The following is a 26,654-nucleotide window of genomic DNA, read 5'->3' as shown; positions in this document are numbered from 1 at the left end:
TAGACCGAGCTGTACTGCTTTACAAAGACTGCTCTGCATGGCTACTTCTGTTTCTACTTAATGCTTGCTGTGTTCAAGATTATTAACAATTGATTTTTATTTCAGAAAAAAATAAAACGTGAAAGAAAAGCCTTATTAATCATAAGGCAAAATTCCTCTCTAATTATAGAGGAGAAATTCTTTCAAAGGGGATAGGCGGAAAATCAAAATCCTGGTTAAAGCTGGAGGTATCCATGCTTAGAGTTAGAAACTGGAGGGAAACATTCTACTTGCTACCAAATGCAGTGAGGGGCTCACCTGGGGTCCTCCCAGCACCTTCCTCTCTCACCTGGGAGCCCAGAGGAAAAACAGAAAGCACTCTCCCTGCAAAGGCCTAGATCGCTCTGGCCTTCCTCTGCTTCCTGCAGCAGGAGCCCCTTGCCCACCTGACCCACTGCATGCCAGTACCCAGCACGGCAGCCTGAGGCACAGACACACACAATGATGACTCCGATAACTGGGCACTTCCAAGAAAAAGGGCTGCACAACAGAGGCCTCCAAACCACCTTCCTGCCAGTCTACCCCAGTGACCCTGAGAAGCACAGGTAGAGAGATGCCACGAGCCCCGAGACCGGGGTGGCCCGCCACACAGCACTGACTTCGAGGGGCCCATCTACAGCAGGGCTGCAACCCCCTCTGGGGGAAATGCAGTGCTGCAGGAAGTAATTAGAGTCCGGCAAGCCCGCATATCCGAAGGCCTGGGCAGCCAAGGTGAGATGTGAGCTCTGCCAGCAGAAGGGCTAGAAGGTGAAGGGCATGGGTGCAGCTCTCAGCTACTCTCTGACCCAGATTTTAAGGTGGGTGCAGGCCCGCCCTGGTCAGTTCAGTTTAGTGGTTAGAGTGTCAGCCCACGGACCAAAGGGTCTCAGGTTTATTCCCAGTCAAGGGCACGTACCTGGGTTGCAGGCTCAATCCTTGGCCCTGGTAGGGGGTGGCGCGTGGGAGGCAACCAATAGATGTGTCTCTCAGATGTCAGATCTCTCTCTCTCTCTCTCTCTCTCTCTTTCTCCCCCCCCCCCCCCCACTTCCTCCTTCCCCTTTACTCTCTGTAAAATAAAGAGGGGTGTTGGGCTGATGCACGGTGGGGATGGAGAGGGTGGCAAGAGGGGCCACAGATGGGACTCTGGCAGGTATCCTTTCTGTCACCACGCATCAGCAGCACCAGAAAGAGTGACTCAGCCTCCCTCCCCAAACAGGCGGACTGTGGCTTTCCTGGCCTTGGTTTGTGGCTGGTTCAACCTGGTGGCCCCATCCCTGATAGTGTGCCAAGTGGGTGAGCAAAAAAGGTCAGGCTGAGGTCAGAACACTGGGGCACTGAGAACATCAGATGCCCAAAGCAGAGGTTTCGACAAATACGGGGCTAAGAAAAACAAACAAACAGTGAAGACCAGGGCCCCCACCTCTAAGTGGTCCAGCTTCTCAGGCCTCCCCAGCCCACAAGCAACAGCTGGTGAAGGCCCGCAACCAGCAGGCCAGTCTCCAGCAGGCATGCTACCAGGCAAGTGCTCACAGGAAGAGTTTCAAACCTGGAAACACAGAGGAAGAGGTGGCTAGCTCTCCCTCAGGGAGAGGAGAGGTCGCACACGAAACTCGTCATGTTCGCTAAGTGGTCGCCACACTGAAGAATCCAGGCCCCCAGACGCGAGTGTTCCCTGATGGAAGCAAAACACACCCACGGAGGGCGAGAAAGGCCCTTCGTAGGAGCTGACATTCCCAAACCAAGTTTACAAAATAAACAGGAAAAGAGAACCCTCTCACTCTATCCTGTGCTAAATATCAGGCCCAATTAAAAAGTGAACAAACAAAAACAAATAAATAAGCAAACACCATGGGGAGATATGCATAAAATCCTTTAACGAAAGAAAATGAAATAGACACCACACCCAAGAGTTAGATGGAGAATACGTCCTTGAAAAGGATGTGTCCCGGGACATGGACGTGCATGCAAGCAATCATTTTGAATTTCCAAATAAAGTGAATTCTTCCCAAAGCAGTTGACAAATTTAACTCAGTGACGACCAAAGTTACAAACCACTTTATAAGAATGACTATAAAGTTATTAGCAGGAATAAGTGTGCCCCAGTTACCAGGAATGACAGAGACTATAAGGAATGATCAGGCCTGGGGTGGGTTCAGAGGCTCGGGATTTAGGACTGAGATGAAAGCCAGTCTGTCCTCACAGCAAGTTCAACCAATGCAGCAAGTTTCCAGCAGGGATCTTGTCAAACAGCTCTCGCCTCAGTCAGTGGTTCTGCCTACGCTCCACCTCCATTCCCATGATAGGGCACCGCTGTCCGTGTAGTGGCAGGATGTCCATCCTTAGATAACCACAGAAGGGCTTGAGGGGGAGAGGTGGAAGACAGTGCTGAGCTGTGCACGTACTGAGCAAGGCCAGGGCGAAGGGTGGGGGGATAAAGAAAACATTCCTGTTGGACCGGAGAACCAAGTGCCTGAAGTAGCAACAACAACTGCTGCCCAGCTACGACGAAGACAGGCTTTTCTGCTTTAGATAACTGTTATTCTCATCTCACAGAGTGCGAGGTCATTGGTCAGAGGACTCAGACTTATATGCCTATGAGGCGCAGAGGCCACACAATAAGTGGAGCAGCCCAGGAGTTGTACAAAAGGGAGCGGTGGGGACTGTGGTAAACACAGCCCAGCGTCCCAAGTCAAGGGGCAGCTTCTTCCAACTCCAGCTACTTGTGGCCACACAGCAATGAGGACCCTGTGTTGCCGCAAGTGTTCAGTTTTTCACAAGAAGCCAGAAATCCATATTTTTATATCAAATCTCCCAATTTTAAATGTTCATGACTATTTAAAATTTAACATAGATTGGCAAACAAAATGCCTGCAGGTTCACTGGTCCCACGGGCTGCCAATCTGTGCCAGTCGACACGATTCCCTCCTATCACAGCGACTCAGCAAAGGGAGACATCAAGGGAGGAAGGACCTCATCCTCCACCCTGGCCTCAACCCCCAGGGGCTGGTGGCAGAGTCCACCAGGGCATTTGTGCAGCTGTGTCATCCACATCAAAGCTGGGCAATGCGGCTGCCATAATTGATCCCTGACATCCTGACAAAGCACAGAAAGCTCGCAGCAAGAGGCAGACGAGAGGCATGTTCCTCCAGGCCAGCAGGTGTGCCCCAGGACCAGAGTCAGGGATGGGGGAGTCAGGCCAGGTGTGCCCCAGGACCAGAGTCAGGGGTGCGGGAGTCAGGCCAGGTGTGCCCCAGGACCAGAGTCAGGGGTGCGGGAGTCAGGCCAGGTGTGCCCCAGGACCAGAGTCAGGGGTGCGGGAGTCAGGCCAGGTGTGCCCCAGGACCAGAGTCAGGGATGGGGGAGTCAGGCCAGGTGTGCCCCAGGACCAGAGTCAGGGATGGGGGAGTCAGGCCAGGTGTGCCCCAGGACCAGAGTCAGGGGTGCGGGAGTCAGGCCAGGTGTGCCCCAGGACCAGAGTCAGGGGTGCGGGAGTCAGGCCAGGTGTGCCCCAGGACCAGAGTCAGGGGTGCGGGAGTCAGGCCAGGTGTGCCCCAGGACCAGAGTCAGGGGTGCGGGAGTCAGGCCAGGTGTGCCCCAGGACCAGAGTCAGGGGTGCGGGAGTCAGGCCAGGTGTGCCCCAGGACCAGAGTCAGGGATGGGGGAGTCAGGCCAGGTGTGCCCCAGGACCAGAGTCAGGGATGGGGGAGTCAGGCCAGGTGTGCCCCAGGATCAGAGTCAGGGGTGCGGGAGTCAGGCCAGGTGTGCCCCAGGACCAGAGTCAGGGGTGCGGGAGTCAGGCCAGGTGTGCCCCAGGACCAGAGTCAGGGGTGCGGGAGTCAGGCCAGGTGTGCCCCAGGACCAGAGTCAGGGGTGCGGGAGTCAGGCCAGGTGTGCCCCAGGACCAGAGTCAGGGGTGCGGGAGTCAGGCCAGGTAAGCCCCAGGACCAGAGTCAGGGTTGCAGGAGTCAGGCCAGGTGTGCCCCAGGATCAGAGTCAGGGTTGCGGGAGTCAGGCCAGGCCGTTCCATGGACCACACGGTGCTAAGCAACTGGCCTCAGTTCAGGAAGTAAGCAGCTCCCCCTTATGCTCCCAAGTCCTCACCTTGGGACTAGTTTGAACCCCTCCCTAACCACCGTGTAGAGTCTGAACCCAACCTCGCTCTCCTCTGTTGCTCTGAAATGCCAACAGACACGCTTCAGTTTTTCTGAGATGGAGGACGTTGATTTAGTTAGCATTTGATCATTTTGTACCACTGCCTTCTAACATCATAAAATCTCTTCCTATGTGGTCTGTAATATTTCTGTTCCTCGTGACATTGATGCCAACAGAAACCATCTGTCCCGAAGTCCTGATCCTCATTAAGAGATCCCTTAACATGCAAGGCAATTATTTTCCTGTAGTGAAATATAGTTAAGTGATAGTTGGCAAAGCTCTGAATTTCTCAGGTTGTAGTTTTTGGGGAAAAAAGTCTAAAATCTGGATTAAATAACCCATTTTTAATATTGGCAACCATTAAAATATTTTTAAAAACATATTATGGGGACAAATCAAATATCTGACATTTTCTCCTAAAATGAGAGGGCCGAGCTAAAGGAATTCTAAGACCTTATCCAGCTCTGTAATGACTGAGGTGTGTTTTATGATTCACAAATAATTTGCTTAAGGATAAAATCAACTTTCTCCATGAAAACCTAACCCTTAAGAGGCAGCTTCCCTTCAGGTACAGCCAGGAAAGGTGGCTGGTCAGACTAATTCTCTGTGTCTGCTTCTCTCTTCTTCCCCAAAGCATACCACCTATGTGCAGTTCCTAAACAGAAGACAAATGCCATAAAACACACAGAACGGCCATGCCCAGCCCCTCCCAGGAGCTTCTCTGGAGCAGGGCTGTGTCTCAGTTACACTGTCACAGCCCAGGGCCAGCATAGTCCACAGCTGAAGGCCAGCATGTGTGTGGAAAGTTTAAGTTCCCAAGAAGATACCACTCTAGGTCTTACTGCAATAAGAATAATTGTGAGGTACAAATTCCACAGATTTATATTAAATACTGGCTATCGAAAAAAAAAAACAACCTTTAGATCATTAGCTATAACCATCCAAGAATAATAAGCCAGATAAATATTATTTCTACATGTTGTACATTTAAGACCTATTCCCAGCAGCCGGCTCACATTTTTTGGAGAGCACTTGGCTACACCGTAACTCAAAACCTATCTTTACTTCTCAGCAGATGCATCCTCTACTAAAAGCAACAGATTCCTGGGCCTTACAAGGGGAGCTGACAGAGGGCCGAGTGCAAAAATAAAGATAAATTAAACGAGTTCTAAAAGCAGATGTGGAAAGCAGTGGGTTCTCCAAATGCGCTTGTTTCCCTTGGATCCGGGGACTTGCACATGGTCACACCAAGTGGAGATCCTAAGGTACTCCATGAAGGAACTCCCCACGGCGCTGGACAATCAACCACCTCATCGTGTGTTTCTATATGTGTTTTTGTTTTTTCATTGATTTTAGAGAAAGGAAGGAATGGAGGGAAGGAGGGAGGGAGGGAGGGAGGGAGGGAGGGAGGTACATCAATTGGTTGCCTCTCACACACGCCCCGACAGGGGATCAAACCTGCAACCTAGGTACGTGCCCTGACTATGAATAGAACCCACCACCTTTTGGTATAAAGGAGGACGCTCCAACCAACTGAGCCACAGCGGCCAGGCTGTCCTATCAGGGGTTCTGGAATGCCATCTTGACCAGGCTGAGGTCAGTCAGCTCCCCTTGCCTAGTAGCTCAAGTCCACGCCCCCAACCACCTGCCCTGTGGGCTCTCACACTCGAGGCCATGACATTCCCACCCGAATCACCCAGGGCCAGGTAACAGACAAGCAGGGACAGCCCTAAATTCCAGGGCCCACGGAAATCCTTCACACTGGCCACTCCTACACCTGCTTCCTCCGCCTCCCCATGGAAACCACAACAAAGGATTCCCCCCACCCAGGACTTCGTGTGACCCCAGGTAGCATGCGGAGTTCTCCCCAGGACTGTGAATTACAAAACTGAGACTCTTTCTAGTTTCTCTCTGTTGATCTGCATCTAGGGTGATTCAGTTAAAAAACGGTTGGACAAATAAAGAGGTGATGTAAAGGTCATCCTTGATCACTAATGCCTCCTGGCCGCCAGCTGCTGATCACAGCCCAAAAAAGCCTCCATGAGAAGTTGTTCAAAGTCAGGAAGGGGTGACTCAACATGTGGCCTAGGAAAAATGGTAGTTTCCTTGTATGAAAACACCAAAGTCACACCCCCAAATCTGTCATTTACAGCTCTCAGAAGGTACTTTCCTGGCACGCGTTTCAGTCAAATACTTCAAAATGTGCTGAGGTTTGCACAGCGCCCTGGTTACCCCATGTCTTCCAAGACTTAGCTGAAGTGAGGCAGCCATGCAAACGCACCTCCCCACCTGGGAACAGACACCTTGTTGTCACCTGAAGGGGTGTGATGCACATGCTCGTGTCCCAGGTAACACATGGGAACCTCTGCCTCCAATACATGGACGCTCCTGGGAAAGTCAAGTCTAAAGGCCAGACCCAAGTGCTGGCAATGGAAACGTGGAGCACCCCCCACATGCGGAAGAGCTGTCTGCAATGAGGGTCTTACCTCGGTGGCACTTTCTGCAGGGCCAGAGAGCAGCAGGCAGTTGACAGGGCTCTCCCTGGTTGTGCTCGGACCTTCTGATTCTTAAACATTTGTAATTGCCTCTGGTACAGATCAGAACACTGCCAAGTCATAAACCACCATGAGTTTAATGATAAGCACTCCCTAAGGTAGAGAGCCTTATAGAGGTACTCTACGTCAATGCCATCTGTCATTGCCATGAAGAACAATTCACACAACACACAGTTTGGGGTCTTGTGTAGCCATTAAGCTTATTCTGCCCCCTAAACAACCTGCCATTCCCTCGGCAGCAGGGAGACCCTCACTCCCTCCAACCGGGCCACCACATGGCTGCTCTCCAGCAGGCTTTCTCAGCTGGGATGAGTTGTTTCTTCCTAATTCCCTCTACATGTCAGGCACTGGTAACCCTCAGATCCAAAGCCATGCCTTTCTCTCTTGCTGCCGCCCCTTAGAGTCCAGGAAATCAAATATAGCATGTCCTTGAGTAACACTGTTTCATTCAACATCATTTTGTTATAACACTCATGAGATGCCATAGGAACTTAACTCTTGTTTATATCAATTATCTATGGTCAAACTGGTTTTGTTTCATTGGTTTGATCACAGTTCCAAGAAACTATAGACACATTAAGTAAGGACTTACTATACTCACTCCGTCAGCCTCCCTTGCAGCTATAATGGTCATGTGACCCAGTTCTAATCCATAGGATGTCTGCAAGGGGGCTTCTGACAAGAATTTTACCTTCCTGATAAAAGGAGGCTGACTACAGCTGGCAGAGCCCTACCCGTATCCCTAGCCTTGAATGTAGCTGTTTACACTGATGATAACTCACTAAAAATGCACATATACACTCCTAGATAAGGTTAGAAGAATGACGATCAACACATAGATGGTTTTAATATTAGTTCTATAGAGGTGTGTGCATGCATATGTTCAAACAAGCATTGGCTAGAGAAGACTTCTTTTTTAGAGTTAAAATGATGCATACTTTAAACATAAAAATTTGTCAATTTGGACTCACTATTCAGAATTAGGCCATGTTAGGTAAATTTCCTTCCATGTGTTTCAACTTATGAACATCCATATTTATAGGTGACCTGCAAAATAAACTAGAAGAACTTCCTCCACCCGGATTTCTGTGCCTTCCCCTATTTGAGGTGTTGGACCAGTGTGAATGGGACATGAGGGTGAGAATCAAGGCTTGCACCGTCTCCTCAGACACAGAAAGACAGCTGCATTGGAAGGCAACAGTGCAGGACAATGTTCTGGTTAATTTGTCTACATATCCCACAAAAGTTTCCACATAAATGTTTTAATTATATTGAGGACAGAAATCCTTCAGCTCACCAAATAGAGCCTGTCTACTGACAACTTGTCATGAGGATCCATCACATACCCAGAAAAAACTGAAGTTCAACAAAATGAGACAACTCCTTCATCTCACAAACACCATGAACTAGAAAAGCCAGAGGCTGCGGGGCTCTCTCACACACACACATTTGGCATTTATCAAAGGAATAGGAACCACTCACACCGACTTGAAAATGTGTCCTTAATTTTTTTTGTAATGAGCCCTAGTTTTCTCTTTTGCTTTTGCCTTTTGTGACAGTGGTTCTCCAGGATTAGGGAAAAGGGAGGATTCAGGGTTCAGTGTGCTGGGTATCGGCACAGAACATCAGGACACGTCTCAGGGTAAGACGCAACGGGAACTGTGGCGGACAGCTCCATTTTGCCTGTCTCCTACTAACCATGGATACTCGATATTAAATCACCCGTTGCATGTATTTTTCCTTCATCCGGGGGAAAGGAACGGAGGGTTTTTCCTTATATGATCACAGAAGAGGGACACATGTGCAGAAGAGGAGCCAAGCCTTCATTGATCTTGCTGTGCCCCTATGCCTGGGCACGACCTCGGTGTGAACACACACCAGAGAAACTGATTTTATTAGCTCCTTGCATCTCAAATTTTTCAGCTGCAAAATTAAGATAATACTAAACTATGTTAAGTTTCTCTTATTACAGGTCAAAAGTATTGATAACAGTGATTTCATATGGTCCAACCTAGTAATTCCTACCTTAAAACATCCACAGGTTTTCTTATAGGATCAAATAAAATTGGGATTTATATGAAGGTGCATCAAAAAAACCCTGTACCTATGAAAAGAGCATTAACTTTATGAGCTGGAACAATAATCAGCACTCCCAACTCCACATGTGCATTCTTTATAAAAATGAAATCATGGAGCCGAAACCGGTTTGGCTCAGTGGATAGAGCGTCGGCCTGCGGACTGAAAGGTCCCGGGTTCGATTCCGGTCAAGGGCATGTACCTGGGTTGCGGGCACGTCCCAGTGGGGGATTTACAGGAGGCAGCTGATCGATGTCTCTCTCATCGATGTTTCTAACTCTCTCTCTCTCTCCCTGCCTCTCTGTAAAAAATCAATAAAATATATTTTTTTAAAAAAATGAAATCATGGAGGTAGATATCAGAATCATTCCTTATAATGCAAATTCCTGGGTGCACCCCAGACATTCCGAGTCAGGAGCAGAAGGACCTGCCCGGCGAGGAATGTGCACTCTGACACGTGCTCTGGTGGTAACTCAAGTTGGAGAAAACACTTTTCCCAGGAAATAAACGGGCCTCTTTGGATTTGGGTGGCTTTCTGCAGAAATGCAGACTTTGCCCAAGCCCACTTAATATGTCCCCTTCTTCACCATAAAAGAGATTATAAAGAACCTAGCTCATACATCCTTTTTTCTTAATAGCCAGAAAAGACTTCATATGAAAGTCAGTAAAATTAGTTCAGTCACTAATTCCTAAAAATTGATGAGACTTGACGAAGGTTTCATCCTTTGCCACCAGGTGGTTTCATCATCTTACTCCTAATCCAAGCCTTTTAAAAAGTTCTGGGTGTTGAACTTCCTGGAGGACACCCCGCCACCCCACAGATCTCCCTTGCAGCAGGGGCTGGCTGCTGCATGGCCCGTGGGAACTTACCCCTCAGGATGTAGTTCTGATAGTTCTGGTCGGCCTCAGCTCCCACCTTGATCAAACAGGTCAGACCTTCGGCCACCACAAATTCATGCACCAAATCCTTGTCATCCTGGCAGGAGAGGAGAGAAAAAAAATAACTGATGAACAAAATAGATCCAGAGACATAGAACCATGGAACAGACTGACAAGTTTCAGAGGGAAGTGAAGGTGGGAGATTGGGGGGAGAGGGGGGGTGAGATTAACCGGGGAACTTATATGCATACTAGAGGCTCGGTGCATAAAATTTGTACATGGGTAGGGTCCCTAGGCCTGGTCAGCGAACAGGGCCCATCTGTGGGGTGACTGGCGGCGTGATCGGGGGGCCCCCACTGGCACCTGCCTTGGCTGGCCTGGGGCCTGTGGGCTGGGGGCAGCTCTTGCATTGAGCATCTGCTCCCTGGTGGTCAGTGTGCATCATAGCGACCTGTCGTTCCACCATTTGGTCGATTTGCATATTAGGTTTTTATTATATAGCAGTGATAGTGAACCTTTTGAGCTCGGCGTGTCAGCATTTTGAAAAACCCTAACTTAACTCTGGTGCCGTGTCACATATAGAAATTTTTTTATCTTTGCAACCATAGTAAAACAAAGATTTATATTTTTGATATTTATTTTATATATTTAAATGCCATTTAACAAAGAAAAATCAACCAAAAAAATGAGTTTACGTGTCACCTCTGACACGCGTGTCATAGGTTCGCCATCACTGTTATATAGGCTATGCATAGCACATGGACACAGACAATAGTGTGGTGAAGGCTTGGTAGGGGCAAGTGTGGGGAGGTGGGAGTCAATGGGAAAAAAAACCAACAACAAAAACCAAGGGGACATCTGTAATACTTTCAACAATAAAGATAAATTTTTTTAAAAAGACACATGAAGGGAAAATAAAAAGACTTCAAATCCTGTCCCGGTCCATCCTCCATGCAGACTGTGCTGTTAAAACTATGCACAGGCCTTTGAAGCCAGACCGACCCTTGAGATTGTTCTGCTCTATTCAAATGAAGAATCTCAACTGTTGCCAGAGGAATTTTACAACCAGTCTTCGCATTGTTGTTTGCCAAAGACCAAGGATTGCCTTCTGGGCAATCTAATAAAGATAAAGCAAGCGAATCCCTGACTGTCAGGAATATTTATAGTGTTCTGTTTCTCATTCTTCAAAAACCGGCAGGCTCTGCACCCTCACAGGTCCCTAGGCACGGGCCACATGAAGCTTGCTGGGTTTAACAGCAGGAACATCCAAAGCAGCACAGACCATTAAGTGAAGGGTTCAAAACCCCCTGTGTGTTCCACAGGACAGTCCTAAGGCCTTGTAACTGGTACCATAACGTAAGGAAGCAGACCCTCCATCTCCTGAGCTGTGGGCTTGCCAGATCAGCAGGAGGCAGAGCGCAGTTCCCCGCATGTATCTGGAGCAGCGTGCCACTCCTCAAAAGAGCCACCGTAGGTGGCCTGCAGACCTGCTCACAGAAGGTAGGCCAGGCAAGGAACCTCAGGGTCATCGACTCGGTGGTTCACAAAGAGAGGTCTCCAGACCCATGGGGAGCAAGAGGGTCACCTGGGAACTTGTTAAAAATGCAAACACCCAACTCCACCCCTGACTTACTTGATAGGGAAGTTTGCTGTGGGGCCCATGGACCTGTGCCTACCATGCCCTCCACGTGATTGGGAGGTGCCCTCCAGGTGACTGGGAGGTGCTCAGATGGGCCTCCGCCCACTTAGGATCATCTGGGAGCTTTGAAAAGGAAGAGGAAGCAGGACCCTTCCCCGGAGGACTTAACCAGAATTTCTGGAAGTGAGGCCCAGCTTTGCTATTATTGAATTCCCCAGGAAATCCTAAAGGCCGGCCAGTTCAAAAACCACTAATCTAATCCTACCTTCTCTTTATAAATAAAGACTCAAGAGTGACAAACAGTGGCCACGTCACCTATGTCCACCAGCCCTCCCCTGCCCTCCCCCAGTGCACTCTATCCTTTAGTAGCCACCTCTACCGTATGGAAATGTAGGAGAGGGATCATTCTTCTGCTGCTGTGGGAGATTCCCTCAATCGGACAGTGCCTTGTCTCAAACACAACCAGGATAAGGCTGGAACATTCTTCTTCAATTATAACAACAGAGCAAAACTAAAAACCCTCAGTGATGTAAATAGTAGAAAGCTTAATGGAATAATGAAAGGTTATTCTTCTAGGAATGGTCAGCAACCCTGGTTGATCTCCAAAAAAGAAAAAATAATGTAGACGAACTGGCACAATTCTCCAGTCTCTCTGTTAAATCAGCCCCTCATTTGGATTTTACGGCATTTTCCAATTATATGGATGGAGGACGTGAGCTCAATGTGGGCAGGCCAGGCACGGGCTCCCTCTGAACCAAGAAAGCGCTCTCAGTGTTCAGAGGGCACCAGGGGAGGGGGAGCAAGGCTTGTGCCCCGAAGGTAATGAGAGACAGCTGTGTTAGCTCAGACTTTGAGATAATCATGGCTTTGGAAAGCAAGAGAAAATGGGACAGTATCATGAGTTTTTGGAAAATTACTTTACACTCCTATGTATAAAGGAAATAAAAAATAATTCTCTCTCCATCCATATCCTTTTCCACCAGCATATGTGAAAAGTGAACATTTAGATGAGCTCATGTCTAGTCAGAAAGTTTTTCCAAGCATGTAACAAATGTTTATTACTTTAACTAAAACTAGATTCACACATGACTTCATGGTGAAAAAGTGAGAACAAGCTCTCAAGAAACCACTCAAGCTAATCACTAATATTAATATCGAGTTGACTGTCTGGGAAAGGTACCTAGAAAAAACACTGGACAGAGGAGATGGTGTTTATAAAAATAATTCAGAACCCAAAGTAAAATGTATGCACATATGTAGATAAGGCACTTTAGGAACTAAAAATGTATAGATAATAAATGTGGAGAATATCTTCCAAATCGGCAATGTACTAGATTTTAAACCCATATCCTAAAATATATAGGCACTAATAAGTCGTTCTTGAAACAACAAGAATGAAATCAAAATGTTTACACTAACGAATAAGTGACTATCACTGCATTTCAGAATTTTCTATAAGAGCCATGCATTAACCTGTGGTCATTCTTTAATGCCTATTAGTCAAGGAATATGCAACGCAATCCAAATGGGCAATGGCTCAAGTTTTTGTTGCTGTTGTTGTTTACCCCCTAATTCCATATAGAACCACCACATCTAGAAAACACAAGGGATTATGGAGAGGCAGGCTCATGAGTGTGAGAAGTGATTGAGGTCCCAGACAGCTTGCAACCTGTGTAACCCATTCAATCCCCCAAGGCATCCTTGCTCTGTGGTTTACAGCTATTTTGAGCGCACGTGGGTGGTCTTACAGACAGGTTATAAACCTCTGATGGCAAACACCTTCTCCCTTGCCTACGAGGTGTGGACAAAGGCTACTCAAAAATATTTGTTTAATGAATAAACAGTAGAAACAGTATCCCTGAGAATCCAGAGCCAACACTAGAGAACAGGTGTGGTGAGGGGATGTGCAATAAGACCCCAAACATATTTGTTTTATTTTTTTTAACTTTTCACCATAGAAAACTTTAAACATATACAAAATAAGACAGAATAATTTAGTGAACCCCCTGGTGTCAATCAAGTCATACCAATCCTGTTTCTTCTGTCGCACCCCCAGTCTGCTGTCATATTAATTTGAAGCAAATCCCAGACATCACATCATTTAATCCATAAGTATTCCAATATGTATCTCCAAAATAGGAACTCTTTAAAATGATGTACTCATAATAAAAAAAAAAATTAATGCTTTCTTATGTTATCAAATGTCCAGTCAGTGACCAGATTTCTGTCTCATAAATACTGTTTTCTTATTTGTGTCAGGATCCAAATAAGATCCACATGTGGCAATTAGTTGATATAAATTTTAACTTTCTTTTAATTCATCTCTCTTTTTTCCCCCTTGAAATTTATGTGTTGAAGAAAGTAGGTCATTTGCCCACAGTCTGGGTTTTGTTGATTACACGCCTGTGGTGTAGTGTAACAAGCACCTCGGCCCTAGATCATTTATTCATTGGTTATTGCACATAGAGCATGATCAGCTCCAGGGTTGACTTTGTTGACTTGACCACATCATTGATGGTAGTGTTTCCATGACGACACACACATAGCATCTGGTTGTTTCTCATCGCTGTCACATCAGCAGCTCTGTCTGCTCAAGACCTTCATTCATTAGGGGTTATAAAATCAGGGTATTCTAATTCTATCACTCCTTATTACTTCTTAGCTAGAATATTTTTATACATAAAACTTGACTTCATCCTAAAGTTCGCATAGGAAGAGGTAAATATGAGATTCTAAAACTTCACCCATTTTCAAATTTATGAGCTGGATGCAAGCATTTTCCAATGATGAGCAATCCATTAGGTTTATTTTTTTTTTTCTAGTATCATGATGAACTCATCAATGCGAAAACTTGATGTGTTTTAATTCATTGAAATTATCATCCTTACTGGTGCTTACATTGTCCCATCTTTGGCCAACCAGTGGGAGACTCTTGTGGCAATAGTCCTAGTAGTATTTGACAGCTTACTTGCTATCCATATAAGAGGCTCCAAGTTTATCTTACCCATTTCCTTCTCTAGACTTAGAATCAGCTATTTCTCCAAAGAGCTCTGCTTCTTTTCAGTATTTTAAGACCACAGACTTGCTGCTTTGGGTGCTTTTGGCTAATGGATTGATCAGTGCTTCTAGTCCTTTTCCATAAATAGAGCTAGAAATACGCTTATTTGCTTGTTTGATTGTTAAAATAATATACAACATGAGTTCAGTCTGACTTTTCCAATTCAGGAATACAGAGCTTTTAACTTAACCTCTTCTACCTTTCTATCTTCTTTCTATCTCACCTCAAGAATCCCAATCCCTAAGAACTCTAAGAATGACAAAATTGGGATAACTATACACTCACACAGTCTCAGAATAGCGATATCAACACTACCACCACCACCATGATTATTGTAAACATAAAAACAGTTCCTTTGTGTGTGTGTGTGTGTGATTCAAGATGCACAAATTACAGTATTTCAAAGTCACTTAGAATAGCTCTTCTCTGTGTGGTTCTGCCATCAACCAGATACTCAACAAGGGGAACACAGGTTTTGAAAGAAGTCAAAGCTGAACAACAGAAACACAGGCAGACAGAGGGACTGCATGAGTCAGGGTGAGGAGGGGCATGGGTCTGGCCTCTAGGGACACAGTGGAAGTCCAGCTCCCGCAGTCAGGAATCTGAGTTTGAGAAAGGATGTCACGGAGGGTGAAGAAGTTTCGCTTTGTTCATCTAAGGAACAGGGATACACAGATGGATATGTGGGAGGTGGAGCTTTGGGACAATTAGTCAGTGAAGCACTGACTAAATTAGCGACAGAGAGGACAGAAGACAGACATCTGTTAGACTATCCCGGTTGCGCAGCCCATTCATCGATTGCTTAAGTGGCACCAGACACTGTGCGAGGCCTCAGAGACCCAGCGATGGAACCCAGCGAGCTCCCAGATGACTGGACTCGCACAAGTACCCGAAGTATCTAAGTTCCATACTTGATGTAAGCACAGAGGACATCAGGGGTATTCGGAGGGGCCATGACTGTGGTGAGGGGTCATTTACTTTGGGGAAAGGCTCTCTGACAGAAGGAGATACCAGGAAGGAAACTGAGAGACGTAGAGAGTAGATTTGGGTTGGGGGGGTGGAGGGGAACAATGCATTCTGGGATAAAAGCAGTAGGTCCAGGGGCAAAGGTGCAGAAGAGAGAAGGCACAGATGGTTTCCAGAATGCAATCACAGGTGGAACTTAGGATGCAGCCAAGGACAGCAAGGTGTGAACAGAAGACAGATCCAGAAGGGCCTTGATGCTATACTGAGAAATCCAGAAGTAATCCAGAAGGCTACGAGGAACCAGCAAGAGAATGACACCTTCAAACCCTCTGGTGGGAAGCGAGAGAAGAGATGCGGCTGGGGAGGACCAAAAGCAAGCAGTGTCTGTAGACAGCTGTTTTAATTTTCTGAGATGTGCACCCTGGGGGCAATGACAAGACAGGTTTACACTGAGGCAGACAGTAATCAATAAAAGGTACACCCTGGTCTGCATCTCATTCCATAGCAACGCAAAAACAGAACCCAAGGGCACTTTCTTCCTCTCTTACCTGAAATATCTGCTTCAGGGAGAAAAGGGCCCTTCTTAAATCTCGCCCACTGGAGTTGTACAGTTTTTCTGAAAGAAACAACATGTAAAATTAACTTAATTGATTCAACAGACAGTAAAAACACAGAGAGGATATGAACAATTACAGAATTTCCACTGCAAAGGTGAGTAAACCGAATCCATTTCATTTAGGATACAGGCCTCACCTCCAATAGAGCAAAAACAGTCTGGGCTGTTATGGGGGGGCCCTGGGGAGTTATAGAGAATGATGCCCAGATTTGCACCCTCAGCCAACACCCTCCCTCTCTCCAGCTCTCTATGTCCAGCTATTTGTAGACGATTACACTTGATGGTGAACTATATCTAAAAAATAACAGCTAAAACTGAATTCACCCTCCACCAGCCTCCTTCCTTGCCTCACAGCCTCTGTCCCACCATGCTCTCCGGCTCCAGTATAAATCATTCTGCGACTGGGCTGAGAAAGCTTTTCAGTGCCGCCTTTTTCCCTGGGGGCTGATGGTCGCCTCAAGAGAACCAAGGGAAGGTGGTGGCCCTCAGGATTGACTGGCTCCTTCGATGACAGGAGCCCAGCTGCAGCTGTGCCAGTACCTGAGCTCTCACTCATGTTCAAGGATGGGCCCTGTCTCTGAACAAGGCAGGTGGAGGAGCCCTGGCTCTATATTCACTGGTTCAAAATTCCTTCCAACTTCTACAACCACACTATTCAATGGATCACATTTAACATTTATTGGTTAGGCCAGACCTTGTGAATAAGGAGGTGAACTTGACCCAGGACTCGGCCTCCCAAGGTCACAATGCAACAGGATAAACAGGTGAGTAATCCAAAATTACTAGCAGAGAGAGTACCTCTTAATAAGGTAAGGAGGCTTGCATTAGACTTTCTGCCATGCACCACCAGACAACAAGCAAAACTCTGCCTTCCATGGATTCACAACATCACCTCCGTCTCTTAGTTGCCAGCAATCTGTCATGGCTTCTGATTCTTAGGAATGAGAACAACGGTTAGTTGTGTCCTGAGTATTAAGGTTTTAGTACTTTGCGCCATTGTTGAAACAATCCCTTTTTAAAAAAATAAGGATTAAGCATATTAGAAAATAATTAGCTGAGAATGACAATATGTTGTTGAGGATTTTTGCATCTATATTCATGAGCAATATTGATCTGCAGTTTTCTTATAATAGGGTTGACATTGAGGCAATGTTGATCTCTTCGGTTGGAAGTATTCACTCCTTTTCTACTTTCAGAAAGAGTTTGTGTAGCCTTGGTGTTATTTTTTCCTTAAATGTTTGGCAGAATTCTCCAGTGAAGCCACCTGGGGCTGAAATTTTTTTATTGTTGGAAAGTTTTCAACTATAAGTTCAATTTCTTCTATTATGATAGGGCTATTCTGATTACCTATTTCTTTTTGAATGAGCTTGGTGATTTGTGTTTTTTAAGGAATTTCTCTGTTTCACCTAAGTTATTAAATGTAGAGGCATAAATCTGCTCATAATATTTCCTATTATCCTTTTATTGACTATAACAATCTTCTTTTATCTCTGATATTGGTAATCTGTTACTCCTCTCCTTTTCACTTGGTTAATTTGGCTACAGATGTATCAATTGTATTGATCTTTTCAAAGAATCAGCTTTTTATTTCATTGTGTTTTCCATTGCTTTTCTGATTTCTATTTTACTGATTATTTTCTTCCTTCTGCCAACTTTTGGTTTAATTTGCCTTTTATTTTCCAGTTTCCTAAGATGGAAACTTAAATCATTGATTTAGACCTTTCTTCTGTTGTAATGTAAGTATAAAATGCTATAAATTTCTGAGCACTGCTTTACCTACATTCCACAAATTTTGATATATCGTGTTTTCATTTTCATTCAATTCAAAATTAAATGAAGTTTGCATATTTCATTCAATTCAAAAGGGGATAACTTAATCCTTTAATTTTTGTTTGAACTATGATATAGTACTACATTGCTTAACTTCCAAATATCTGGGGATTTTCCAGAGTTCTTTGTGTTACTGATTTTTCAGTTTAATTGCTCTATGCTGAGAACTTCACATATCAATTACTTAAATTTATTAAGGTTGATTTTATGCCCCAGAATTTTTTTTTTATCTTGGTAAATGTCTAAGGTACACATGAAAAAAAAAGTGTATTCTGCTGTTATTGGTTAGACTGTTCCATAAATACCCACTAGGTCACACTGAAAGACAGTGTTGCTAAGGTCTTCTATTCTTACTGAATTCATGTCTACCCATTGAAATCAGCTATTATCGTGGATTGTCTATTTCTTCTTTCAGCTTTATATGTTTTGCTTTAGGTCCTTTGAAGTTCTGTTGGTAGGTACACTCACAGTTAAGGTTGCTTTGGCTTTCAGGAAAACTGACCTTTACCATTATGTGATGCCTCTTTCTTCCTCAATATTCCTTGTTTAAAGCCTACTTTTCTAATATTTTCTAATGTTAATATGGTCAGTTAGTGTGTGGTTAGTGTTTTCAGGGTGTATTTTTTTCCATCCTTTTATATTTAACCTGTCTGTGTAGGGTTTCTAGGACATGTGTTTGAGAATTATTTCTATCCAATCTGACAATCTCTGTCTTTTAACTGGTCTGCATTCACTGTGTTTTTAGCCTCTAGGACAGTGGTTCTCAACCTTCCTAATGCCGCGACACTTTAATACAGCTCCTCATGTTGTGGTGACCCCCAATTTCATTGTTACAAATTGAACATAATTAAAGCATAGTGATTAATCACAAAAGCAATATGTAATTATATATGTGTTTTCTGAGGTCTTAGGCAACCCCTGTGAAAGGGTCGTTCGACCCCCAAAGGGGTCGCGACCCACAGGTTGAGAACCACTGCTCTAGGACATCACCAATGATTCCTTCAGTGGCACTGAACAGAGACCCCCAGGGAGGCCTGACCGTGCCTCTTCCCCTTTGATGAGAAACTTCCTTGTACAAACACCAATGATATCTTTGAGTGCAACCAAAAAAAACCTCTCCTCCTTCTTTTTTTGCCATGACTTTTAGTTAAAACAAACTAGAATTTCTACTCAGGAAGTAAGTACTTTGCATTCCAATAGTCTTTAATTTTTTTAAAATACTTATAATTATCTCTTTTACTTCAATAATTGTTGATTCCAAACAATGCTGAATAATAAAATAGTATGGTTCCCAAATAATAATTATTTCTTTTATGTGAGAAAATTAACACTACAGACTTCAGAGAGAGATTCACAGATTTTCATACAGGTCTTTGTTCTTTTAAGGCATTGTGGACAGATCATGAGAATTCTCGCTTCATATTACACAGTGTTTTACAAAGTATCGTACTTTAAAAAGATATTAGCTTGTAAGAACATGTAATAAATAACTTCAAAATGCAATGGGTATTTAATTTTAAAGCATGCCTTTAACATTTATATAAAACGTTTTTTGTACTCATTCAATAGAAGCCTATCTGGCCACTGCGTAAAGCTAGCAATAAAACTACTGGCCCGCAATGTGTTAATATCAAAGCTCAAAAGATCAGATAAACTATATAAGCATATTATGTATTCTGCGTAAATGACCTTTAAAACACTTTGGTTTTCTATTTATTTATTTTTTATTTACTTATTTTTAATCCTCTCCTGAGGATATATATTTTTTAAATATATTTTATTAATTTTTTACAGAGAGGAGGGGAGATGGATAGAGAGTTAGAAACACAGATGAGAGAGAAACATCAATCAGCTGACTCCTGCACACCCCCTACTGGGGATGTGTCAGAAACCAAGGTACATGCCCTTGACTGGGACCCTTGAGTTCACAGGCCGAGAGCCAAAGCGGTTAGAGCCCAAGGATATATTTTCCCTTGATTTTCAGACAGAGTGGGAGGGATGGAGGGGGAGAGGGAAAAGGAGGGAGGGAGGGAGGGAGGGCGGGAGATTGATTGCCTCCCGCCCAAGCCCCAACTGGGACCAGGGATTGAACCCGCAACTGAGGTTCATGCCCTTGACTGAGAATCAAACTCGAGACCCTTTGGTCCACAGGCCGATGCGCTAACCATTGAGAAAAACCAGCCAGGACTAAAACACTTTGTTTTTTAATTCCATTATAAAGCACTAGATGTGGTCTAGACCAGAAAGCCTTCCATCTGGCATCTAAGTTGTAGCTTTTTAAAAAATCTTTCATAAAAATGATAGACAGTGAAGTTTTATTTTTATGGACAAAGATACTCTCTCCCAAAGTAATGTAAACCTTTCCTCTTCCTATGCAACCAACACTTTAACAAATGTCATTAGTATGTCCCTACATCATATGAGAACAATACTGGAGCTATCACCATTGTGACTGACAGTTAAATGACCAAATACTCATTCAAAGAAATATTTCCCCAATGTACTGATTTTTGGAAAAGATAATTGATATTATCTCTTTTCAAAGAACCAATATCATGGTGTAAAATGAAACCACAGTGCTTAATTAAAACAAATTTTTCATCTATTTTAAAAGAATAGTGATACCAAAAAGCCTACCTGGCTTATTCTGTTGATTCTTATTTTAAATTTTAAATTATAGTTGACATGCAATATTATATTAGTTGCAGGTATACAACATAATGATCAGGCATTTATATACCTTAGAAAGTAATCACCATGCTAAGTCTAATAGCCATCTGTCACTGTACATAGTCATTACAATATTATATAATGACTATATTTCCTATGCTATACACTACATCCTCATGACTGATTTTATAACTGACAATTTGTACTTCTTAATCTCCTTCAGCTTTTTGCCCCTCCCCCCACTCTGTGCCATCTGACAGCCATCAGTTTGTTCTCTGTATCTATGAGTTTGTTTCTGTTTAATTTTGTTTGTTTGTTTGTTTTGTTTTGTTAGAGTCACCATATAAGTGAAATCATTGTATCTGTCTATCTCTATCTGACTTATTTCATTTTGGTTCATCCATGTGGTCATAAATGCTAAGATTTCCTTCTCTTTTTTTGGCTGAGAAATATTCCACATCTTCTTTATCCATTCATCTACCAACAGCTAGGTTGCTTCCCTCTCTTGGCTGTTGTAAATGATGCTGCAATGAACACAAGGGTACATATATCTTTTCAAATTAGTGTTTTCATTTCTTCAGATAAATGCCAGAAGTGGGATTGCTGAGTCATATGGTGGTTTTCTTTCTAAATTTTTGAGGTGGCTGCACCAGTCTGCAATCCTCACCAGCACTTATTCTTTGTAGTCTTTCTCATAATAGACATTCTGGCACAATGAGATCTCATTGTGGTTTGATTGTATTTCCCTGATGCTTAGTGATGTTGAGCATCTTTTCATGTGTCTGTGGGCCATCTGTATGTCTTGTTCTGTTGATTTTAACATGCATTTTAGGAGACACCACAGTTTACCAAGAGGTTAGGCCATCTGTATGTCTTGTTCTGTTGATTTTAACATGCATTTTAGGAGACACCACAGTTTACCAAGAGGTTAGGAAGTACTAGGGATGAAGGATGTTGGTAAATGACATATAATTTGTCATTTTATGAGAGGCACGATTCCTGCTGGTAGAAAAGGAGCCAGCAGATGTTTCACCACTGCAGATATTACAGTCAAACCAAAGACTGCTGATAGCCCTTTGATGTGCTCAAGAGCAGCCTCCATCAGCCAAAGGAGAAGCATTCCTTTCCACAGCCTAGTCCTGGCTTCCTTGCTACTGGGTTTTGTAGCCTGCAGCTTTCACTGCTGAGTTCAAAGAACTGACTGTTCCATTTGTGTTGCATCCTGGAACACCATACAGAAAGTCAGATTCTCCATGGCTGTGTGAAGGGCTCACCTAGGAACTACAAATTGGTAGTACAAAATAGTTATGGAATTATAAAGTACAGCATAAGGAATAAAGTCAATAACACTGTTATATATATATATATATATATATATATATATATATATATATATATGTATATATCTTACCTAATAATAGACAAACATGTAAATTGACCATAACTTCACTATGCTAACCAGCCAATCGGGAGAGTATGCAAATTAACCCAACAAAGATGGCAGTTAATTGCACACATAGGCTCCAAGCGGCAGATCGAAGGCTGAAGGCAGCTCCAGCTGGAGCAGCGAAGACGGAAGACTGAAGGCGGCTCCGGCCGGAGCAGCAAAGACGGAAGGCGGCTCCAGCCGGAGCGAAGGCCTGGGTCCCGGGTGCCGGAGGAAAACCGGTGCCGGCAGCCAGGAGAAGGGAAGGCCTATTGCACGAATCTCTTTGTGCAACAGGCCTCTAGTATATATATATAAAAGACTAATATGCTAAGTGTCCATACTACTGGTAGCTCTGACACACACTGACCCCCAGGGGACAGACGCTCAATGCAGGAGCTGTGGAGCTGCAGTGACTTGGCAGCAACGGTTCTTGGGTGATGCACCCCGAAACCATAGAGGAGGGAGCCTGATTCCTCGCAGGGCCATGTGATTCCACTTTCAGCCATGGGTTATGTTGTTGCTGGGGCACTGTTGGCCCTGAATCTGGTTTACTGCACACTTGCATTTGCATCCCACACCCTGTATGACAGCAACTTTGCAGAGTGCCCTCTCACACTCCGGGACTCCTCAGGGGATGTCGGAGAGCTGGTTTCAGCCCAATCCCCGCAGGCCAGGCCAAGGGACCCCACCTGCCGGAAGGACCCCACTCACTCCACAGAAACCCTTGGAGCCATGGTGCCACCCCAGGTGCAGCTGGCCGGGGAGGGACCAAGGGAGGTTGGCTCCAGGGCGTGTTCTGCCCATCTCACCCAGTCCTGCCCCGCCAGCCACCTTCTAATTAATTTCCTTTCAATGTGCATGAATCCGTGCACCAGGTCACTAGTAACTATATATGGTGCCAGGTGAAAATATAGGGGGAAACACTTTGTAAAGTATATGATTGCCTAACAATTATGCTGTACACCTGAAACTAATACAATATAATGCTGAATGCAGAAAACAAAAGCAAAAAAAGTAGGGCTGGGATCAGGTTGGAGTCCCAAAGTTTTGTCATTCTCCTGAGCTTTGAGGCTGCCAGGTAGGAGGTCTGCACAGAAGGCCCCTCTCCCACCAGCACAACCCTGAGGAGTGGCCATAGCTCAGGCTGCAGGAGATCCAGGGGAGAGGTGGGGCCAGGGCCAGCAGCTAGGGAGATGCTGGGGGATGGATTATATAACCAGCAGAGCTTATGCTTGGCAAATAAATGGATGTGGGCATTTATTCTCCTACCCCTTTCCAAGTTGAATTTACCTGAAGTGAAATCATTTGTGTGGTGTTAGCCTTTGAGTAAAGGGCAATTAGGAGCCTACATTTGATGGAGAAAAGCGATGTAATCACATCACTTGTTAAAGTCTTCATAACTGCCCTCCCATATTTTCTCTTCACACTTCTTGCCTTCTAAAATGAAACATGTTCCTTTAAGAGATGCAATCAATGTGTTACACTCTTAACTAGCTTAGAGTCACATGGAGTGAAGGACAAATTATTTAGAGGCCTCTGGGAACCATCCCCACTTTGCCGTCAGGAAGGCCCTGTGCCTCCTGCTCAGCCAGGAGCGTGATGAAGAAAACCTCGGTGTGTGGGGAAAGAAAGTCCAGGACATTAGAAGAAACCAGTGAAAAATTAGAAGCAATTTGCATCGGCCAAAGAATGTGGACAGGGAGGAACCAAAGGCATCTGTGAGTGTGCTGAGGGGAGCGGAGAGTGAAAGCTAGAGCATGCTCTCAGGCTGTTGAAATCACTGACTTTAAGACCAACCATGACAACACATCCTTCTCTCACCAACTGTCAAACACATTAACCAAGCAACACGTGGACCAAGACCCCAGAGGCCCTCCTCAGTACAGGGAGACAATAACTCTCCTTTTGCCCCCGGACTGCTACAAAAGACATCCCACCGAGGAAACAGATTTATTCCTAGGCAAAATGCCCATGCCTCGATTTAAAAATCTGTTTAGACAATATAATCATCATGATTTTTCAGGTGCAGCCACAGGAGTGAATTCCTCCTTTGCTAGGATGTAGCTGTGTGACATTTGCTTTCAGACTCACAGTGAGAGAGGGCTGGTGAAGAACAGCTCTGTGGAATGACAGCCAGCAGAAAGCCGGTGGCCCAGCCCAGGGTCTGCTCCTTACCCTGCCAAGAAGCCCACAGCCCAGTCATCGTCAGAAGCATTCCACTCTGGAAATTCTTCCCATGAGCCACATGATACTCTGATGATGGGAAGTACAACCCATTGCACCCTGCAACTGTGCTTCAATATTGCATGTGGATACAGTGGCACAGGGGGAATGTTATTTTTCAGTGAAAACCCTGCTTAGTCGGCTTTTGGAAATATCTTTCTCCAGTGGTTTTTAAGGTTTGGGCATCACAGACTCATTTGAAAGTCATATACAAGCCACAAAATGATGTTCAGACACACACAATGTTAGTGCTTCCTGTGGGTCTTCAGGAGATTTTTAAGGACAGGAAGTAAGAATCCTTGATCTAATCCAATATCATCCTTTCACAGAGGAAGAAACTAAGGCCGGAGAAGTGACATCATTGCTGGCCCCAGTGCTGGGATGGTCTCAGAAGAGGGGAGGGTAACTGAACTAGGCCAGAGGAAATAGAATTGGCCATACGTTCTGTTTGTACAATAAGAGCAAACACTGGGCCACTGAGAATCACTCGCATCCTAACCATGACACTCACGTCAGCATGTACATCCAGAGAGACAACACACGTAGAAAAGCAATGGTTCTGGAGGCGGCCCGTGAGAAGTGGTGACACAGATGAGTAGGGACAAAAGGTGGCCCGCTCCCCCGTTAGCCCAGAGGCAGCCCTTTCAGCCTGAGGGTGAAGAGGCTAAATGCAAAAGAGGACAAGGTAGAGAGACCTGATGAGACAAGCCTGCTTCAGAAAACCGAATGTAAACGCAAATTCCCTTGGAGTACCATCACACTCTCAATAGTTGTAACATAATCCTTATAATACTCCTTTACCAATTACTTACTAAGCACTAGGGTTACAAGGACAAATGATGACAGTCTCAGCCACCAAGCATTGATGGTGGTCCTGGCCAGTGTCGCTCAGTTGGTTGGGCATCGTCCTGTGCACCCAAAGGTTGCCGGTTCCATTCCCAGTCAGAGCACATATGGAGGTGGTGGGCTCATCCCCGGGGTGAGGCGGGGCAGGGACAGTTGACCAATGTTGTGCTCTCAGATTGATGTTTCTCTCACTCTCCCTTCCCCTCTCTCTAAAAATCAATAAACTAAAAAACAAAAAGAGTTGATGGTCTAATTTCCCCAAATGATGCCAATGCCCTGTGAGAAGGTGACAGCATCACTATGGAGCCACCAGAGGGAGGAGCAGAAAGGCTGTGATCCTGGGCCCGAGAGTGGAGATTCAGATGAAGTGACAGCGAACAGACTTCAAAGGCTGAGTGAAAATGAACCACAGTGAGAAGTGTGTGCAGAAGGGGAAGCTGAGGAAGAGAAAAGAGCAAGCACACAGCCTGGACGGCAGCAGAGGGGAACGGTGTGTGCAGAAAGGACAGTCACCTCACCATGGCCAGGGCGCCAGCAGGCGGTGGCGGTGACAGCATGGGGCTTGGGATAGACAAGAGCCCGGCTCTGTCGCCTTCTTTGGCTCCCAAAGGGCACAAAGAGCTTTTAGGACCTGGACATCCCAGGGTGCTTCCTTGTATCCCCAGCAGGCAATTCTGGCTCTTTCCTTCTTTCCTTCCTTCCAACCACCACGGCTACTTGGTGGGTTCCTGGCTGGGCCAGGCAGGGGAGTGAAAAGACAAACAAGGCATGATCTGGTACATAAGCGCAGAGCTGGTGTCAGCGTGGACATGGGCGGGCGCTCTGGGCCTGCAGCAGAGAGGACCATCCCCACGAAAGTGGCAGCCTCCCAGGAGCTATGGACCTGGGGGAGGCACCAGGCTTGAAATTACACGATTTTGTGCACGCTTCCTTGTCTGTCATCACCATCGTGGCATCACCACCTTGCTGAGCCCCACCCAGCTTCCCAGTTTGTTACCTTGGAAACTACTCTGACAACTGTTCTGCTCTGAGGAAAGCAGCCCTGCCCCTCTGGGTCTGAATCAACCCAGGAAACCCGTGCCCTGACTGCGGGAGCTGGCGAGCTTTGGGCCCAGCGAAGTGCACTTCCGCCTGCTCCCACCTTTAATTGAACAAAAGGGTCCCTTCTCAGAGGCAAAAAGGCCGGGGTCAACTAGTGCAGGCCACTAATGAAGGGAAATTCTGTCTAAAACATGCCCTCTTTCTTCCAGGATCAAAGAAGAAAGAAGGGTCCTCAGAGACCATCCAGTCCCGTGCCTCCCTCTGCGGAAGAGCCCAGCAGCTGGCCCATCCACAGAGGGGTCAGCGCTGCACACCACCCTCTAAAGAGGCTGCTGACCCAGGATCAGGTCATTAGCATCTGAAAGCAGCAACCAGCTGCGTGTCAAACAGATGTGGGGACCTTTCACTACAGAGGAACTCTGCCCTCTGTCTCTATCCCCCACCACCCACTCCCTCTCTCTCAGTCTCTCTCTGTTTCTCTCTCCCTGTCTCCCCCTTTCTGTTTCTTTCTCTCTCTCTCTCTCTCTCTCTCTCTCTCTCTCTCTCTCTTTCTCCTTCTCTCCCCCCATCCCACTGTAAATGCCTTGGCCGTCTCAGTCCTGCCTTCTCCCTCTCCTCTCTTTCTATACTTTCTTCTTCCTTTGTTCTCTTATCT

General features: G+C 45.4%; 1 protein-coding gene across 5 annotated transcripts in view; it reads right to left on the bottom strand.

The window, feature by feature from the left end:
- The window catches only part of FHOD3 (formin homology 2 domain containing 3), a 386,194-nt gene that overhangs the window by 205,219 nt on the left and 154,321 nt on the right, over positions 1-26,654 (bottom strand). For all 5 annotated transcript variants that reach the window (XM_070421006.1, XM_070421007.1, XM_070421008.1 and 2 more), the window contains exons 4-5: positions 15,893-15,960; positions 9,673-9,778 (exon numbers count right to left, since the gene is read on the bottom strand). In XM_070421006.1, coding sequence (XP_070277107.1) covers positions 9,673-9,778; positions 15,893-15,960 — 174 coding nt within the window. The remainder of the gene's footprint in view (positions 1-9,672; positions 9,779-15,892; positions 15,961-26,654) is intronic.

This window comes from Myotis yumanensis, unplaced genomic scaffold, assembly GCF_028538775.1.
Source record: "Myotis yumanensis isolate MYYU_CA2020_CCGP unplaced genomic scaffold, mMyoYum1.0.hap1 SCAF_7, whole genome shotgun sequence".
NCBI lineage: Eukaryota > Metazoa > Chordata > Mammalia > Chiroptera > Vespertilionidae > Myotis > Myotis yumanensis.
This window is presented reverse-complemented; position numbering and strand designations above follow the sequence as displayed.